The sequence below is a fragment of the Schistosoma haematobium genome, chromosome ZW (assembly GCF_000699445.3).
Source record: "Schistosoma haematobium chromosome ZW, whole genome shotgun sequence".
In the NCBI taxonomy this organism is placed as follows: domain Eukaryota; kingdom Metazoa; phylum Platyhelminthes; class Trematoda; order Strigeidida; family Schistosomatidae; genus Schistosoma; species Schistosoma haematobium.
The window spans coordinates 38500764-38522388 of record NC_067195.1 but is presented as its reverse complement, the minus strand read 5'-3'; the positions used below and the strand labels follow the sequence as shown (position 1 = coordinate 38522388).

At 36.2% G+C, this 21625-nt stretch overlaps 1 protein-coding gene across 1 annotated transcript in view; it reads right to left on the bottom strand.

Moving 5' to 3' along the window:
• Positions 1-3282: 3282 nt before the first annotated feature.
• ABCA3_16 (ATP-binding cassette sub- A member 3) overlaps positions 3283-21625 on the bottom strand; it is a 51082-nt gene continuing 32739 nt past the window's right edge. The window contains exons 15-22 of the mRNA XM_051218744.1: positions 19597-19842; positions 15554-15775; positions 13786-13956; positions 11963-12134; positions 10889-11126; positions 9804-10162; positions 4720-5017; positions 3283-4063 (exon numbers count right to left, since the gene is read on the bottom strand). Of these exons, the coding sequence (XP_051071355.1) occupies positions 3881-4063; positions 4720-5017; positions 9804-10162; positions 10889-11126; positions 11963-12134; positions 13786-13956; positions 15554-15775; positions 19597-19842 (1889 nt within the window). The 3' untranslated portion in view covers positions 3283-3880. The remainder of the gene's footprint in view (positions 4064-4719; positions 5018-9803; positions 10163-10888; positions 11127-11962; positions 12135-13785; positions 13957-15553; positions 15776-19596; positions 19843-21625) is intronic.

Here is a 21625-nt window from a genome sequence, read left to right as displayed (position 1 = left end):
TCATTTCCTGAAGTTTTAGATGACGAGTTATGTCATTTTAAAGCGAACTACTAGCTATTTCCCATTCATCCTGTTGGTCCTTATTGAAGTAAACCCTGATTAGTTTTATGTGATATTGCCACTAATTGCGTCACGATGCATTGTGATTTTGTCAAGTAATAGTCGCTCATCCATATTAACCTATTCTCATTGTTCTTTTAATGATCGAACTCGCTTCACAAAAAGTGGGCTGTCTCATCATTAAAATCTAATCACTCATTTAGATAATCAAAATAGTTACCGTCATATTAAAATTGCAGATATATAAGGAATGATACACTTTTAAATAACTCTTCATAGGGCTTTACAAAGGTGCATCTGAACTACTGTTCCAAATACATAACTTTGTTTAAGACACCTTTTAAAAATTACAGTATATGAATTAAGTATTGTTAAGGAAGTAAAATTGGTCAAAAAGAAAACTAGTTTAAACGGGTCATACAAGTAGAGTTTAGACCAACATACATATAATTACTGAAATGTATTCATTTCCAATTGTTTGTGTAGGATGAAAAGTGATTTTCTCTTTTCAAATAGGACAGTATGACATTTTGTACGATTTTTTTTATGAGAACAAAAGATCCATTAATTAATGTAGAATAGAATTTAAGTGCATTTTCACCCTTTTCGCTTGTGGATTGATTAACAATACTAATGATGTTCATGTAATTACTTAAATAAACTTTATATTGTGATGAATGTTTATTTATTAAGAAATGAGTGAAATCAAATATAAAAGAATGACTTGTTCTCATACGAAGTCACCATAACAACAAATTGCCCAGATGGAAAAGTACAAAGATTGCTTGATTTATGAAGATGTGCTTTGATGACCTGAGCTTGTTTTCAAGGAAACTGAACATACTTCTAGTTGCTTATTACGGTAACTCTTTGTATTGGTTATAAATTAAATTTGATCAAGAACTGTTATCAGCTTCGTGACCTTTGAGAACCAGCTAGTACTGAATAAATATTCTGTGCTGTCTTTTATCTCTTTGGAGATGACCCCTCTTAACCTAAGAGAGATCAAACCAACTTCTTCGTAACAATGCTATTCAGTTAGTTTCTATTCAAAATTCAATTACTTTGTGATACAGAGATATCTTTCTTCAATTTTAAAAGAGGATAACTTTCTAATTTATCCGACACTATTCTTGTCATGAAAAGGTGTATATATGTTGTGCGCTGACAGTCTAAATACTTCAGAATAGTACCTTCCTTCAAGTATGATGAAGACAGAGGAAGTAGTGAAACTTCACCAGTTGAGATGGCTGGGACACGTGTTACGTATGCCCAACCACCGACTGCCTCGACGTGCGATATTTTCTGGTGTAGGAGTAAGTTAGAAGAAAGCCAGGGGTGGCCAGATCAAAACGTGGCACAAATCCATGAAGTCACTGACAAGTGGACTGAGCCATGTTGGCAGGTGTAGACTACCTGGTTGGGGACCGCGAGATGATACCAACCAATGGTTAGAGACCCTGAATGACATGACTCAAAATTGTTTGCGATGGCACAGGTGCATTCACTCTTTGTGTTCTCCCAATTTCTAATCTTCTGAATTCTTCATGTCCTTTATTTTCTTCCCAAATTTGTTTCACTGGATTATACTCCTTCAATAACATCTTCAAACCCTAATGTTTCCGATTACTGCTTATACTCGTACTACCTTTACCACTACGGGATTGAATCGATAACTGCACCTCTGTGCTAATGTGGTATGGCAACTCAAACTGATGTACGTACGTACGAAGTTCTACGTTGTTAATGACTGACTGAGTTTACAATCGACTGTCGATCAATTAGTCGAGTTTTAATCTAGTTCTCGTATTTTTAGACTAGTGTTCAATGGTTCTGTTGGCTCTACAACTATGATCATGATTGAGCGGTAGGGACATTAGTGTATTTTTCATATGATTTGAATTCATAATTTTTATCCTATGCTACAGATTTAATTTAAACAAGGGTGGGATCGGTTGTTGGAAATACTAGTAGTTAGCAAAATGAAGCAATCATTCTGTGATGCAAGCATATATTGCAGGCAATTGTTTTTGGGAAATTTATGTCTACAATCCCAGTTTAGCTGATAGTTACAGTGTTATATTTAAATGACTGGTTAAACTGGACAAAACTTGATAAGAGTTCAGTGTTAATAACTTTATTGAAAAGTCAGAGGTTGTAATTGAATGGAAAAAACAAAAGCTCATTTCATGGAAAAGTAGTTTCGACAAATTTAATTTGTTAGTCAACTAGATTATCATTTAGCAAGCTGACAACTAAACATAAGAATAATAACTGTGAAAATGCGAATTGTGACCGCTAGGTTGAATGATGGATATGAACTTCTTTCGGAATGTTATTTAGTTTACAATAAACTTCTTAATTTATAATTCCCTCTGATAATGAGAATCATTAAGATGAGTAAATCAGGAGAATTTATGTCACACATAACGTGCTGGAGAGAAATAAACCTATGTAGGGAAAATGTCTAGTGTATAAGTTGTACCAATATTAAGCTTAGTGTATCAACTTTATTAGGCAAAAATCACCTTCCACATAAGATACGGTCAATAAAATCCAGCTGTCTTTGTAAAAACTTTCGTTAAGAGAGGTATGGAACAACTTTTTTCAAGTGCACTGTTCAATAAATAGGTAGAAACAAACAGAAAGCATATTTCCGAATCATTCTCTGATAGTACAACTGTTGTCGAAGTAAATTCTGGTGTTTAATTATATAAGATAAACAAAGCAATCTTCTTGAGATGATTTTAATTCTTCATCTAAAAAACAGACGTGTTTGTAAGAGGGAATAAGGCTTAATTTTACAGCAGTACTATGTATCTACTCATACATTACGTTAACATTTTTTGTTTCATGATCACTTCTAATATCTACGTGATTTCTGGTAGTTGACTATGTCAACATACAGTTCATTTAAACTGATTTTAAATCAATGGAAAATGGATCATTTTAACAATCCCATTGTAGGTATAGAGACTGATAAACTGTAGTTCTAAACATCAACAACGGGAAAATACGAACACTTAACAAAATTCATATCTTTTGAGCGGGATATTGGCTTATTGAACTCAGTGGCTAATGTGTAGAGGTTTGAAGCAAAAAGTACTAAATTCGCGTCCAAATGTCAAAACCGACACTGGAATACAACTAATGAGTCCTAAACAGGAACCTTGGATTCCATTGCTAGGTACTATCCTAACTTAATAAAACTGAGAGTTGAATTGTCATCATTTCAATATATATCTTTAAAATAATTTTGAGTTTGTTCCTCAAGTATCTCTTTACAAGCGAAAAAATATATATTTCTATAAAAAACTATCATTAATGTGAGATAAAAATTTACGTAAAACGAAGCACGTGTAAAAACAATCGAATATGGATGATTTTCTAATCACAGGATAGCAGGTTCAATAAGCGGGATTTTGATTACTGTCGTGCTCATAATATTGATAAGGTGATTATGACACTGACAACAATGTGTGTATATGCGTATGCGTACATGTTAGATTGAAGATGAAGTTGTCAAAAATAGTCATTAAAAATATGTATAGATTTTACGATAATAAACGTAGAATGGCAATGGCATAAAGAATCATTAAAAAACTCTCATTAATCAGGCTTAAATAATCCACACACATTAAAAAATACAGAGGAAGCAATCTCCAGAACTGAACTGAAAATAAGAATTAAAAAATAACATAAACATTATGATGAACGTAATGTATACGTTCTGATCTCTGAATTTTTCTGACTGTTAATTGACCAAGGTTTAAAAACTGAATCAGATGTCATTACTGTTGCATGGTAGTACGAGTTAAAATTATTGATTTACAGGTTCTTCTTGTAGTTTAATTAAATCTATAAATATTTGTTCTAGAGTTGTTTGATTAATTGAATAATTTAGTAGTCCGAGACGTGTTTTATTCGATTCCATAAGGTGGAATATATGACTTAAGCGTATTTGATTTCTCCCATCTGTTGGTAAATGATATTGTAGTACACCCTGTAATTAAACACAACAAAAACATTGGTTCAAATGAATAAAGTGGGAGGGACAGACCCTTAAACCATAAAAATACTTATACATGTCACATATATGATAAAAAAATCATCATAAAGATTTGTGCCCTTGACCACAGAGTTAACTGGAATCTACCAGGTGAGTAACAAAGTACGACCTCTGTAACATGAGTAGTGCATACAGTCCTGATTTAAAAAAAAACCCGACAGAATATTGAAGCCTTCACCTTAAAATTATTTGAGCATTAACTGCTTCTTCGACAGTAAAAGTGATGAGTGTGCTGCATATATATATATATATATATATATATATATATATATATATATCGGTTGTGACCGAGTAGTATTAATACTTACAATTCCAGTGTGGCACATTCACGTACCTGGTGAATGAATTTCTTTACCTTTTTAGGTGTTCTTGGAAAAACGATATGTGTAGGTAAAAAAAAACATGAAATACACCATAATAAGTTATCATTACAATGACAAGTAAATAGAATGCTATAGGTTTGTATGAATGATCGAAATTGAAATTAGTTATTGAGTCTTAATAAGTAGTATAATGTAATATACAAAAATAACCAAATACGAAGAAGTATCAGATTGGGAAATTTTACCATGGAGAAAGAATGCATTTACCTGATGTCGATCAACTAAACGTGCATCGGGAAATTCACGTTTGATAAAACTATCCACATTATTTACTGCATTAATTAATGACAACTGATGTGGGACACGGGAACTTGATGTTGATGGCACGGTTGGTTCAGCATTAAGTGAACTGAGATGATGATTTACCATCGGAATCATCACTTGTATATTAAGACTATAGCCATGACCGAAACGTGATTTTAAGTGTTGGCACGTTCCCAAACATTTCATTCTACCATTGACAACAATACTGACACGAGAACATAATGCTTCACATTCTTCCATACTGAAAACAGAAAACGAATGAAGGAGAAAAACGTGGTGCAGCTAGTACAAACGAGCATCCTTCATGATACAGGAATAATATGACTAGGATGTTTTGGAAACCACATCCAAGTAAAAGAATTACTTTGGTCTCTTAGGAGTCGAAGTCATCTACTACTGACAGAATAGCTTTATATTGTCTACATTAAACTAAATAGCATATATGTATCTAGGTGAAGTTAACATCTTTGTACGAAGCCAGAGTATGTATTGTTTCCAGATATGAAAGGCGTAATTGATCATTAAAATATAATATGTATTTCCAACCACCTGAAATACTTCAACGTTGAATTATTTGGAAACCAATACCAGTTTACCTGTTCTGGGGATAAAATGTAATAGGTATTCTCGTTAGAAGTTCAATTTGTGAAAACTGTACAGAACTCTGATGACAGACAGCGAATTTCGCGAAACGTTTTTGACCTAATAGCAAACCCTACTATTTGATTTTTATTCCTTATTACAAACTGTTTGCCCGAATTATTAGACTTGAGAGGGCATTTAACTGAATATGTTAGACGTGACAATCAGTCGACTGAATCCATCAGAGAATGCACAAAGGCCATCTAACAATCTGCATACAGTAGGAGTGAAACCAATGAACCATTATTTTGCACCAACACAGTTGATATACGACCATCGTGAAGTTGTGCTATCTCACAGTTTAAATGATCAAATATATACATTTGAGCATTTGTTATAAGTTGATCATATTAGGAGAATACGTAACGGTACGTAAGTGAACACAATACTCAAGATTTTGTAGAAAAATAATTCGGTATTATGTATTGCTGATCAGTCACAAAGTGAACACATTTATTCAAAGTTCAGATGGTTTCTACGAATTAATGTCACACGAATTCGAAATATCCAGTCAGTCAGTAACAACGTAGAACTTCGTACGTACGTACATCAGTTTGAGTTGCCATACCACATTAGCACAGAGATGCAGTTATCGATTCAATCCCGTAGTGGTAAAGGTAGTACGAGTATAAGCAGTAATCGGAAACATTAGGGTTTGAAGATGTTATTGAAGGAGTATAATCCAGTGAAACAAATTTGGGAAGAAAATAAAGGACATGAAGAATTCAGAAGATTAGAAATTGGGAGAACACAAAGAGTGAATGCACCTGTGCCATCGCAAACAATTTTGAGTCATGTCATTCAGGGTCTCTAACCATTGGTTGGTATCATCTCGCGGTCCCCAACCAGGTAGTCTACACCTGCCAACATGGCTCAGTCCACTTGTCAGTGACTTCATGGATTTGTGCCACGTTTTGATCTGGCCACCCCTGGCTTTCTTCTAACTTACTCCTACACCAGAAAATATCGCACGTCGAGGCAGTCGGTGGTTGGGCATACGTAACACGTGTCCCAGCCATCTCAACTGGTGAAGTTTTACTACTTCATCAATTGGTTCGCCATCCTTACCTAGTACCCGTTTCCTAACAACTGAGTTACTTACACGGTGGTCTCAGGATATACGACCAATGTTTCGATGAAATCTATGATCGAATACTAGTAACCTACGAATATCTTCTACTCTTACCGGCCATGTTTCACTGCCATAAAGTAGGAAGGAACGAACTGCTGCGCAGTAAACACGTCATTTGGTTGTTAGACGGATATCTCGCCTACGCCATAAATGACGTAAGTTGGCAAAAGCTAATCGAGCCTTCTGTATCCGTGATGAGATTTCGTCACACACCAGACCACAAGGGCTGATGAGATTTCCAATATGAGTGAAGCGATCGACACGCTCAACTACTTCACCCCGTACTATTAATCCGGGTGTCGAAGTAACCCAATCCTGAAGCAACATTTCGCATTTCGAGGGGGAGAATCGGATCTCGAACATGCATGCATTGTTGCTTAGAATGGTCATAAGACTCTGCATTTTGTCAGCGTCTTCACCAAATAGAACGATGTCATCAGTATATTCTAAGTCAACAAGTGAATCTCCTGGTAAAATTTCAACCCCTGGAAATTTAGATGTGGAAAGTGTTATGTTTAAAAGCACGTTAACGACAAAGCTAAACATGGATAGAGAGAGTGGATAGCCCTGACGAACACCACTTGATGTAATCAATTCTGATGACAGTTCGCCATAAGCTCTCACTCGACCAGTTGTGTGCAAATAGAGAGCCTTTACAAGGTTAATGTACTTCTTTGGTACTCCTTTCATTGACAAACACTACCACGGAACCTCGAGATCAACACTGTCAAATGCCGCCTTAATGTCGAGAAATACTACGATTGTGGGGCGTCTGAATGTGTGTTTATGTTCTAGGACCTGACGTAGTGTGAATATCTTGTCTATACAACCACGTCCAGGTCGAAAACCAGCCTGATTTTCTCTAGTCTGCTCTTCACGAGCTTTAGTTAGGCGTCGAAGAATTATTGAAGCTAATATTTTAGACATTATATTAGTCAAACTGATTCCTCTGTGATTGTCACAAGAGGACTTTTGTCCTTTCTAATAAACTGGCACAATCAGTGACTGAGACCAGTCAGATGGGATTACGTCCAATTCCCAAATTCTACCTAAGACCTCAGTTAATCTCACTGCTAATACTGAACCACCATCCTTAAAAATCTCAGGAGTAAACCTGTCAGGGCCTGATGCTCTCCCTCGTTTCAGATTTCCTATGGCTTTTTCAACTTCGTAAAGAGTCGGAGGACCTACACTAACTTGCCATTCAGGTTGACTGGAGATCGTGGGAAACCGAAGTGTGGCTGAATGCCAGTTGAACTGATCCCTAAATTGTTCTGCCCATCGATCCAATCTCCTGGATTGAGAATGAATAACATGTCCATCTTTCTCTGAGAGTGTTTCGCTAACAGTCGGTTACCTAATACCGGTTTCCTAAACAAGTCTGAACAGTTGTTTGCGGTCACCTATTGCCGCTGCCTTTTCCATCTCTCTTGCTTTCGCTACCCATCGCTGTTCGCGATCATTACGTAGGCTTCTTATCAGCTTGCGCTTAAGCTGACTCCGCTCTTCGCTATGTTCAGAGCCAGATGGGATGAGTTTCCGAGCATCTATCAGTGCGGTAGATGCAGCTGAGACCCAGTGTTGCTCCCTAACCTTGCGGGTTACCTTACTGGCAGATATCACTGCTGTTTCCACAGCTTTTCGGGCATCATTCCATGCTGCCTCGCGGTGGGCATCACTTACATGGCTACCTATCGGTTTTTCTAATTGTTCCTGAAATATATTCCTAGCTTGGCTATCATTAAGTAGGACCCTAAGAGGTTTCCTTGCAGCGTCTTTCCTACGTTCAGTAAGACGCAGACAAATACGCGCTCGCACTAGAAAATGATCTGAATCTAAGCATGTGCTCCGGAATGAGTGACAGTCTTCTATCGAGCCCCTCCATCAGTGGCTGATAGCGTCGTGATCTATTAGGGTCCAACGTTGAGACAAATTCGGGGGTCGTCATGTCAAAAGATGTTTTTTCTTGTGCTTAAAGTTAGTGTTTGCAAGAAACAGACGGTTATCTGATAATAGCTGCGGTAGACGGTCGCTATTATCTGTTCTTTGAGCCGCGACACCATAAGATCCACCCAGGTGTCTTTCTCTCTCTCGCTTAGTTTACTTACTTGAACATTAAAGTCACCAGCCATTATTACTACATCAGAGCGCCTAGCTTTTCGGAGAAGGTTGGAAAGCTTTCTGTGAAACTCATCTTTTACATCGTCTGAGCTGCAGTCAGTGGGAGAATAGGCAGAGACGACGAAGAGGCAACGACGAGTGTCCTTATATTTCCGAGTACTTATTGTTCCGTTTAGTCGGACAGCGCGCAAACGACTTTTTATTAGGATCCAGTCTAAGAGAGCTAGTTCTGCCCTAGGACTCAATGCTATACCTACGCCAGCGAGGCCACGGGAAGCAGCATTTGGGATTCCAGATACACGAAGCGTGAATCTAGTTGGTTCGTTACTTTGACATGGTGAGGTCAAATGAATGACACTACTCGGATCCTGTATGAGCGTTTCGGAGACGCAACACACATCGATGGCTCGAGATTCTAAAGTCCTAGCTAAGGAAGCCTGTTGTCTCATTGGGGCAGTGTTCCGACGTTGAAAGCTCCTACATATAGTTTAGAGTGTGGTTTCAGGAGACCAGGAAAAACGTTCCGCGTACTCGAATCGTTCGCCCTTACCACCGGAGACAGAAGTCCGTGAGGTGTGACATTTTAGGGTCGACCTTTTCTAACCCCTTCCTTCTTTGTGAGAAGGCTGCATCTCTGCAGATGCCGGTTTTTTGAAGGAAACACCTTACTGCTGTCACACCCCTCTGCAGTCAGCAGTACGACTTCGCCCTCAGACCTTGAGTTGCTGCTTTTAGTCTTGCCGTTCTCCAATCGACCTGCCTGGCATGGTAGAACCTACGGGAACATATGTTCCAGCCAATATAGCTCGGTTGGGTCATCACGATAGGCAAGCTCGACCACCACGTCAAGGTAGCAGCTACGGCCGGGGATTTCGAAATCTAGTTGATAGTCAAGGACATATGATCTTTTGTTGTTATTTCTACAAGCCTTAAAAAAACGAAAACGTTATACATTAAATATGTTACATATTTTAGCCAAATTTTCTAGAAGTAAGAAAAAGCCTAACTTAAATTACTTAACCTATTCATGTTCTGAGTATCCGCACTTAAAATAAACAATAAGATTGTCGGTTTTATAAGTAAATAATATGTATATGTAAATAATTGAAAGCACAACGAAAATGTATCATACCTATGTGAGCTGAGTACCAGTGTACGTCCTTGACGTCTATATTTTAAGAGCAAATTCCAAATATGTCTACGTGATATAGGATCTACACCGGTGGTAGGTTCATCTAAACAAATAAGCGGAGTTTCACCAACAAGCGCTATTGCTACACTTAACTTTCGTCGATTCCCACCACTGTACCGACTGACTAAAACGTGAGCAAGATCAGTTAACTTCAGATCACTTAATAGTTGATCGATTTCTGTATTTAAAAGCCCTTCTTGAATTCCACGTAGACGAGCAAACAACTGCAATGTTTCATATCCAGTAAGATACGGTAAGAGTGCATCAAATTGTGGACAGTAACCCAAAGACTGTTGTGCCTAGTAGGATAGAACAAAGATAAAATTCAATTATCATGGCTTTCTGTAGCATTTGAAACCATTATATATGAGATTCGAAGTAGATCAGTATATTGATTAGAATCGATTAGATAAGTAAGAATGAAACTTCTAACCGATTTCCGATCACCGTGGCTGGTTACGGTTAATATTACCTTACTCCACAAGAGCAGGTGAACTGGCAGATGTTAGAAGTTTCATTCTTGACCATCTAATCGACTTGAATTATTCTACTGATCCAGTTTGATTTTAAGGTTGTGTATACGATTAATTTAAATCTACCTAGATTTCTTCGTATCCAACTCCTTAAAATAACTGAAGCTCCATGAGATCAAGTCAGAATCGTGTACACAAAAGAAGTACATCCTATAGTTATCGTTACCTTGGCCTTAGTCTATTATTATTATTATTATTATTATTATTATTATTATTATTATTGCATTACTCCGTTTACTTATATCTCATGTTCTCATGATTTCATTCATAATTGTTTATGATATCATTTCATTTATTTTTTACACCTCTATGACCTTTAATTACCTTCAATTATTGTAACAAAAACATTTTAATAACTTTAATGCATTCGTTACTAACTTATTAAGTCTATTGTTATTATTCGCATTACGTGATGTATCTTTTGTTAAATCATCAATCGACATCTGAATAGTGACAAAACATGTATAAATTGCTTGAGGACAGAAAACTTGCTTTTCGTAAATTTCTATTTAAATCATGTCCAACAACTATTATATGTCCAGAAGAAGGTTCTAAATCCCCCGTTATCATTCGAAAGGTTGTCGTTTTCCCCGCACCATTTACGCCTAATAAACCAAAGCATTCTGATGGAGGAATAGCTAAGGATAGGCGGTCTACTGCAGGTTTTTTGTTTTGTTTACACTGTGGATTAATTGATCCATAAGTTTTACTAACGCGGCATAGTGCAAGACTAAATGAGAAAAAGAGAAATACATGTATGGGAATATTATTGGTCGAAACATTACATTACAGTTGTATAGCAAAGAAGCATGAAAAAGAAACTATAAGACAAATAACACCAGATTAATTATGTAGTCTGAATAAACTATATTTTCAATAGTATTCTAAGAGGAATTACACAACGTATTGTTTACTGACAGTACATCGCCAAGAGTATTCGTACCAAAAACAGTGATCAATCACTATGCAAGAAACCCATGATCTTGATGTCGCTAACAGTAAAGTTAAATTGAGAATATTACAACTAACTCTAATGGAATGTGAGGAATGAAATACCGTAGTTATTTCGCTATCAAATACATTGTGACTTAATTTCGTATAGTAAAAAATTTCTTTTGTTAACGGAGAAATGAGTTTGGTATCTCAGAGTATAATTTCAAACTTTGAAGTAAGGGGTTAATGAAGATTCAAAATTAGCAGTAAATCGGTACCTCAGAAAGCTTCTAATGGACTTTAATTCCGATTTTAATCTAAATCGACATCTAAAAATATTAGCATTTTATTAATTGAGACTCATTTTCGTCAGAAAACGTGATTAAATTTATTTCATTATGAACAAGATACGATATATAGGTAATGAATAATGAAAGTTAGCATTTCAATAATAATATATGTTTCTACAAAATTATGTAAGCCTGTGAGAATGAGACGTCGTTTAAGTCTTCCTGAGAATTTAATCTAACTAGTTATTTCTTTTTAACATCTACATAATTTACACTATCGTATCAGTATCAGGATACAGATAATAAATGTAAGGTGCAACCAATATACGATAATTTGACTTACGAAGTTTGTTCTTTTAGTCGTGCATACGGTAACGATTCAACTAGATGCCTGTGTTGGCGTACATCAACATCTTCAGCTGGCAAATTACTATCGTCGAAGCTTAAGTCATCGTGATACTGATTTAATAACAATAATTCAGGATTGTGATGTCGATAACGAAAACGTCTATACACTAGATCAAAGATAAAAAGAGAGAAAGGTTATACTAATCGCCAGAGAAAAGGTGACATTTATTGCGCTCAATGGAAATTATCCATCTTCTGAAGAAGTTATCGTGACGGATCTAAGCCTGCTTTAGCATGATATTAGAGTTCGTGATCTATAGTCGAGATCTGATTGACACTTTAACTTGGGGAGTAGCTATTAAATAAGCTACATGAAATATGTTTATATGGGATAAATAGATCTTTATATTTTCTTCAACATCCTACGAGAAAAAATCACACAGTTATGAATAGGTAACGAATTTTGTTGAACAAGTCCGTCCGATAGTATTATCTAAAAGGATGAAACATGCTGAGACCGGTAGGTGGACAAGAAAAAAGCTAGTGTCATATATGAGAATCTGGTGAAGTGAAAATAGAAAGTGAATTATAGAATGAATCAAAGATCATACTGGTTTTTCGAACTTTATATAAAATCGTGCAGGTTGTATGGGTGTAATTGGGTTAGGGTTGATGAAGTGATACTGTTTAGTTAAAACAAGACAACAGAATTTATGAATGAAAAAAATGCAAAGCAACAATTTAATATTAGTAGATCCAGTTATTCTATAAATTACTGTTTAAGTCATTTTAAGGAAGTCTTAAGTTTCCGCGGCTTGAGAACTAATAAATTCATTTAGAAGAAATAAAACAATCATTTTATAGGTAAATGTGGTCTTGAATACTTGTTCTTCAAAAGTAAATGTATCAGAAATGAGTATTTGTGTAATCTACATGGAACATACCCCCTTTTTAACTTAGTGAGAAAAATCATCAAGCATTTGAAATTGAATACAAGAGGAGATTGTGAAGAGAATAAAACATTGACAGTAGTAAACATTTTGCGCAAAATGGTTGGTAAACTGAGTAATTTTTAATTCTAATGCTTTACGACAAGGGTTCTTGTTATATCCGAGTGGAGATTAAATTACAGGTAACTTCCGAGGACTATTCATGGACTAATATTCTTATTGTATAACTACTCAACAATTACACTATGTATATTTATATCCCTCTTATGACAAGCTTTATTTTGGCCTATAATTTATTATTGTACGGTTTACGGTTCTTAAGTTATGTTCAGTTTATTAACTACTGCCTCCCACATTCACAGCCACTTTTTGGGCTTATTTGTGTACAAATATTATTTCCTATTTTATGGTACGTTGCGGTCTGTGTGATTGATATATAAACCAAGTATGCCTGAAATAAACGATCTGCTCTGATTCGGAAGCTGGTATCTTGTTCTGGACTCAAGTGGAAGGGCTCGTAGGACATAGGACCAATAAGGACGCTAAACTGCCCACACCGGTTGAACGTCATCGGTTGGCCTAGTGTAAAGATTCGTATAAGTCGTATCCGGATTGGTCGATAGGTCGCGTGGTAGCAAAACAAGACATCCAAGGTCATAACAGTTCTAAAACATGATAAAATGGCTGCTTGATGTTCTGTGAATCTGAGTTCTATTGATATTAACTGGTGATGGTTACTGTCTGCAAGCAATATTTTAAATGGGTCCAGATCTAAATAAGTTCAACAGTGCTATCCATAAAGAATTACCAGAACTGAATGGATTACATACAAATATATACTCACTAAAACAAGATTAAGGAAACTTACATACGATGAGACAGATCTTTAAATTTCTTCCAATTGACGAATCTGAAATTAATACAAGGGAAAAATAGAGAAAGCCATGTATAGATAAAGCAGTAAGATGAGCGCCAACACCACCCAATTTATAGGATAATTCATTATTGGTCCAATATGCACAGAATGGATCGCAGGTTTCTGTAAAAGTGAAGGATAATTGAAATGAAAAAAGGATATTTTTGAAATATATTTGGAAATAACACAATGCATTCTAAATACAGCTGCATAAACTACGTAATTAATAATATTTCGATACAAATTCCATATATTGTCAAATCAATAAAATGATTTATGGTCTTCGATGATTTGTATTTGAGACTAGTTTACCAAGATCTATTTCAGTCCCATGGTAAGAGCTAAAGTGATAGCTAGTAACCATTTAAATTTAAATGAACTCATTCACCAGATATTTGGATATGAGCCACAGTTTAAGTGTAAGGGCTAATGATATCACCCGGTTATCCAACCCGAAGTAGGCATTGCGGGCTTCGAACCAGTGAATTAGTGGTTACTAGCTACACAGCTGGTATAAACTTATCGGATTCTTAGGTCAAAGTTTGATTTATGTAATGGTTAGTACTATATAGTAATCATGGTCTCTGTATCACAAACAAAGGTATATGTAATTTTAGATTTACACACCGCCTAAATGTATGAAAAGTCTGTGTGATAGCATCGGTTAGAGATGATAAATGTAAATATTGACTTTTCTTAATTACGATGTTTAAACATAAAATTTTAACGCGATCCAGTAGTATATATACTCAATGGTTCCAATTGTAGAAAATGTGGAAATGCGTATTTATCCTATTGATGAGTCACAAAGTATAAACTTCAGATTATTACCGAATTGTACATAAACAGAACATTACATGATAACTATTTGTATTTTTTTGTACAGTTCGGTTCATTGATGATGTAGATAAGGTTCTAACCTTATCCCACAATTATACTACAACTTTTCGAAGTATTCATCGAGAAAACTAGAAAAGAATGAGCTGAAACCAACATAGGCTCAACGGATATCAATTATTAACATATAGATGATACTTATATTCTGCTTAAAGGTATCGAAACGTCTTGATTACACATGATCTTAACTATAGGAATCAGTAATATGTTCTTAAACTTATATTGTTGCCTAGGTAACTCAGCTAAGCACACAAATCTGTTAATTTAACAAGGAATAATACTAACCTTAACTTGTAAAACAAAATACCGAGTTAAACAAAAATTGTATGTGAGGGATTTTCGTGACAGGCTGATATTATTTAGGATAAAACTGAGGACTTCATTTTTGTAAGTCCACATTATGGAAATGTGGTAATTTCATGGAACTGTTAATTCGTTTAGAGTATGTTTATAGAGATATTTTCTTGTGTAATATTAAATGAAACCCTCATCAACACATGAACTAGACATTCGAACCCAAGAGATAATTTATTACACATTCAAATTAATGTGCATAAATAATTAGTTGTGTTTCATGAATTGGTAGCCTGACAGTTTGTGCAATAGAAATACAAAACTTGCTAAATTCATTTTAGTTAAGACACCTTTAGTACTCATGCCATGAGTTTAGTTTAATCTGGCATACATAAACCCAATATTTGATGAGAAGTTTAGTGACACACTTTAAACAAAGGTGAAGTAAAGATAATCACATTCAATACTTGCTAAATATAAATCGTCAATAGGATGATCTAGTGACCTAACAAATAAACAAATAACTCACTTAAGCAGCAAGCGTTTACCTGGTCCACAAGACATAAGAATTGAACAAGTGGAGAATCGCAAACTTGACGAAACTGATAATTAATAAATAATTGGAATATACCATGAGAAAGACAAAATGATGGAGAAATAGCAATCCAAAAATACATTAGACAAACCCCAACTGCTTGTTGATGAATCATTGGATGAGATAGTAAACCAACCATTATAAGACCGATAGAAGCTAAATAAACAGGAAACAATATGAGTATATATATATATATACTAATTGAAAACTGATGAATGCGACTGTAAGTTCAGTAAAATTAACTTATCAATGCTAGGTGTTAAAATCAGAATCAGTGTTTCGAATTTTACAATCATTAAACTCCTGGGCTAATAATACTGAGCAGTCGTGGAACGTAACGAAATAGTCTTTAAGTCACTGAAGTTTACAATGGTTATTGGGACGAAATCGATTTGTGATTGAAAATCCTTTATGATGACGGAACTTGACTAAGAAAAATAGCAGTTTTACTGTTTATATGAAAAAGCACAAGCACCGATAACCCGGTATTAATGAAACGAAAAATATAACTCTCCATAACTTACTTCAGCTCTACAGCCTCGCGATTATACGAATAAATCGTCATCAACAAACAAATATATTCACAACATAGCTAGGTAATCATTTAACATTGACCAATGTTAGACAGGCGGTAAGAAAAACGCATTGCTTTGATGTATAAACTTATTTAATGTTTCTGGTTTGCAGTCACTAGATGTAGTTGTATTTACTTTCGGCTACCCGACCGCTGCTGCTACCTTGATGTGGTGATTGGGCTTGTCTATCGTAATGAACCAACCGAGTTATATTGGCTGGAACAATCGTTCCTCAAGGTTCTACCATGCCAGACAGGTCGGTTGAAGAGTGGTAAGACTAAAAGCAGCAAACCCAAAATCTGAGGGCGAAGTTGTACTGCCGACTGTACAGAGGTGTGACGGCAGTAAGGTGTTTCTTTCAAACAACCAGCATAACAGCAATGGTGCCTTCCCATAAGGAGGGATGAAGTTAGGGAAGATCGACCCTAAAATTCACACCTCGCCTTATCCCACGGATATCCGTCTCCGGTGGTAAGTTCTCAACAAGTACGGAACTAACACGAAAATTATTCACAAAAGGGTCGTGTATGACTGACCTTAAGCAGTTGTCCCTTGTGCACTGAGGTCACGCTCTCAGGTTACTAAGACCACTCCTAACCCAATTTCTTTTTCAGGTACCTCCACAAGAACCCTTCCACGATGTAAGCCATGTATGAGACAATATTTATTTATTTGAACACATAAATATTTGTACAATGGGGCACCAGATACATATGCGCCACATGATAATGAGAATGGGAAGAGATAAAAAATGTAAGGTGAGTGTACAAAGAAAAAAAAACAGAAACGACCACAAATTAGTGTATGGTAGTGAAATAATAATAATAATAATGGAGGAAACAGAAAGGTACAACCAGAAAGAATTCTTTCAGTTACGGAAGCTGCAGTCACTTTGTATGAGGAAAGTAAAATAAGGTCACAGTAGGATTGTCATTGACTTCCATTCTGAGCCATATCTGATAACGTCTCTAGCCACTGTGTTGCAACATCTCTAGGACTCTAGCCAGGAAGTCGAGAAGAACCAACAGAAGCCAGTCTCGTATAGTTTCCTTTCATACCACGACACCATGTCATACACTGACAACCTCTCCACATTTTCCAACCAGTCCCAGAGTCGGCAAATAATGCATAACGAGGAATTATCTGGGGCGACATTCGTAGAACATGTCCAAGCCACTGAAGTCGATGTTTCAAGATAGTGACACCAATTGGATTATCGTCTCTGCGCCCGAACACACAATGCCGAACCTCTGCATTACTAACATGGTGTTGCCATTGGATTTCAGCAAACCTTCGGAGACAACGATGATCGAACACAAAGAGTTGTCTAACATCCTCAACTCAGAGAGGGCAGGTTTCACAAGCATAGAGCAGAACTGCTCTCACCAACGCGTTGTAGATCCGACCTTTTACAGTGACTAACATCATGAAGGCGCCAAAGATGGCCCAGATTAGCATAAGCCGCTCTGGCTTTCACTATACCTGCACTGATCTCATCACTTACGCCACCACCAGCACTTATGCAGCTACCTAGATACACGAACTTCTCGACTACTTCTATCTGCTCACTACCCAGAGTGAGTGCAGAATCAGGGTCCTGTCAGTCTTGTAAAATTACTTTGCACATAGAAGGTGAGAAGCACATACCATACCTACAGACACTGATTGCCAACTTATAGAGAGAGGATTGCATACCTTGGGTATTCTCACATCATATATCCCCTTTTTCCAACATAAACAGCAGCTCGCCCATGGTGGAAACTCTGTTCTACCTAAACGTTCTCGAGTCACTGTCTGTTCGAAAGTTGAATGTATCCACCGAATAGAAATGCTGAAAGTCTTTCTGAAACCACGTGATACAACATCGGAAAAAGACGACACTCTTATCTGCTCTCAGCCCACACGTTGAGAACGATGGGCGGAACACTTTAAAGAGCAGTTCAGCTGGCCTTCAGCTACTCAACAACTACCCTCCATTCCCATACTGCCTGAATGGAACATTGAAGTAGGTCCACGACTCGAGCTGAATTTCAAAATGCTATAACTGATCTGTAACGAGGGAGAGTAGCTGGTTCATATGGATTAACTAATATTCAAGCTGAAATCTGAGAGTTGGACGTAATTCCATCTGAACGGTCACAATCACTGATTGTCCCAATATATAAGAACGGGTCAAAATCACCCTGTAATAACCATAGAGGGATTAGTTCGACTAATATAGCATCTAAAATACTAGCATCAATAATTATAGAACGCCTAACTAAGATTCGTGAACTGCAAACACGAGAAAATCAGGCTGGCTTCAGACCTGGTTGTGGCTGCATCGACCACATATTCACCATTCGTCAGATTCTAGAACACAGGCATACTTATCGGCGTCCGACAATGGTGGTCTTTCTCGACTTAAAAGCAGCATTTGACTCTGTAGATCGCGAGATTCTGTGGCAGTGTCTTTCATTGAAAGGCGTACCTCAGAAGTGTGTGAATCTTGTGAGGGCTCTTTACTCGAACACTACTAGTCAGAGGTTACGGCGAAATGTCATCTGCTTTTGCAACCTCAAGTGGTGTCCGTCAAGCCTGTCCACTTTCTCCATTTCGTTCGACTTCATCATAGACCTACTGATGGAAATAACGCTCCCATCGACTGGATTTTCGGGCATTGATCTCCTACCAGGAGGTACACTTACCGACTTATAATACGCAGATGATGTAGTCCTGTTTGATGAAGACGCTGATAAAATGCCAGGTCTTTTGATAGCACTGAACAACAATGCCAGAATGTTTGGGATGCGTTTCTGCCACTCTAAATACAAGTTGTTGCTTCAGGACTGGCCTGCATCAACATCTGAACTAAGGATAGGAAGTGAAGTAGTCGAGCGCGTCTTCGCTTAAACCGTGAGATGAAAATTATTTTAAACCTTCCTTTCTAATAGATTGTAATTCCGCGACAGACGAATTTCCTGTAATTGTCACTTGCATTTCCTCTTTTTTTGGTTCAATAATTTATGAGGTTTGGAATCACTGATAATGCGAATACCTGTTGTATGTGTTACGGTTGTGGTAATTCAGTAACCCATTTAATTAGTGGGTACTATGTTCAAGGCTCAGTGGTAACATTAACACGAATACAAGTACATTTAACTTGGTTTTTGTCAAAAATTGAACAGTGTCGCAAAAATCGGACGACGGGTAAATAGAAAATATTAGATATTGAAACACTAGTAAAAATCGCATTGTATGAAACCAAATAATCCGAGCGTTTTTTGCCGAGTGATGTTCACGAAAATTTGATCATTTCGAAACCTGATAAAGGAACATGAACCGTCCTACTTAACAAAGTTAAATAATAATAATGATAATAATAATAATAATAATAAAGTGTAAACACTGTAATTAACTAACCAGTGAATACATTGATAGTTGTAATCCAAACCAAACCAGATGTAGGTGATCGGAATAGTCGAGACAACAAATATGTTTGCGGTAATACAGCCCAAATGAATAATCCAAATAATATAACTAAATTGTGAAACCTTTCACCAAGAGCAAACTGTTCCAAATTGAATGCCATAAAGCACAATAATATAGAACCAACGGATAGAAAAAATATGCACAGATCCCACACATAGATAGATATCCAGTAGAGTGCTGATAGAAAAAGAATAATTCCAAAAGTAACTTGTTATTATTACAAAAATTAAGGAAGTAGTTAGGAAATAAATGTGCATAGATTAGTTAGGAATTTAAAATCTTAATCTATTTAATTAGATTACAATAGTTTATTCCAATTTTCGTTTAAATTTTAACGAATAGTTAGTTGCACAATAGTTTGGCACCGAGTTTACGGAAGATATAAAACAAGGAAGTTATATTTTTAAACAAATTCAGCAGTTGAAGTTCAAATATGGATGTAATGTTCCTCCCGGCTGTCTAATCCAAGTTTCTTCAATAGAAATAATCAAACATTTCGTTTACAAATTGACTTGGTACTAAACAAATTGCCAAAGTATTGTTTGTTGTAGTGTGGGTATTAGTCATGTGGAAATAATTATAGAGAAATTTCGGTAAGGTAGAAAGCATATGTGTATGTACACAAATTTGACGTGAGAAAAAATTATTAACCATATACGGCTTCTGTTGGGGATGTTAGATTCCCATTACTCACTTGGTAAAAATCTTATTTTTTAAATTCTATTTTAAAATTTTGAATTTCTCGTTTTCGGGCCAAAAGCACCCATTTTCATCTTCATGTCATATTTTCCACTTGGGAGGACCTTAAATGTTATTGGTTGATTGTCTCTTAATATGCTATTTGTAACATTTCCCAAGGACCTTTTTATGCTGTATATATACTCTTGAGTTGTGCTCATTATAGTTTTTTTTTTACTGTTTTCTGGCTGTTTATGCAATAAATTTCCCTCTTCTGAACCTGAACTTCTCTCTAGTTAGCGGGGCTGGGACGTATCAGAGTAATTAGCTTATTGGTCATTGTGACACTGAGTCTTCGTTCCGTTCGTAGATTAGGTGAACTCTTAATCTCTTCAAACGGCAGCCTCAGGCTATGATCGTTGATATAATTAAACAATCTGATAGATTTTTTTATAACGGTCGGATTTCCTTCGTCTTTACGAATAGGACGTTAATTTATGTAAGACGAATGTCTACACTAGATTCCCTCCCAGTGTCTACTCTACGGGACTCAGATCAAGAATACGTGATTAGCCTGAATAGAACGTAAATATATTTCCACACCCAGAACTGACAAGGCGACACAATCCAACAACAATCAATAATAATAGTAATAACAATAATAATAATAAGGATAGGAGAATATATAACTCATCTAACGCCTGTCAGACATGAGACGAATTAGGAGTAGTTAAATCAAATTCAGATCTATTTAGAAGTTATCAGTTACCATGGTACAGATAATTGTTTTTCATCTTTTCTATCCATACTATTCGGGTTCTCAGTTGTCAATCTTTCTTCATACGAACCAAAAGCCTTTTAAAAGGATTCTTGTTCCATTGAAGTCAACTGTGTGTTTAGATTCTATTGAACGTAGTGCGATCGCCCTAATTGTTTTCTAGTTTTTTTAAAAAAAGATCTAAGGATTTAGGAATATGCATCAAGCAAAGTTTGTGTCTCGTCATTCTCACACTCAAGTGCTGTGATGCTTCACCTATATATGTAGCATTGGTCATTAAATTTGATCGCATGGACACAATACAGTTGTTTTTCCCTTGATATTGTGTTTTTGACCTTTACTAGTCTACAGTTAACAGTATTGTTCATTCGGAAAAATGCTCTTATATTATGATGATTCAGGATTCTTCCAATTTCTGCCAAGGTTCCTTTGAGACATAGGATCATTTCCATATCGATGCATCCTTTTGCTTACCTTTACGAATATTTTTTTGAATTTCTTAAT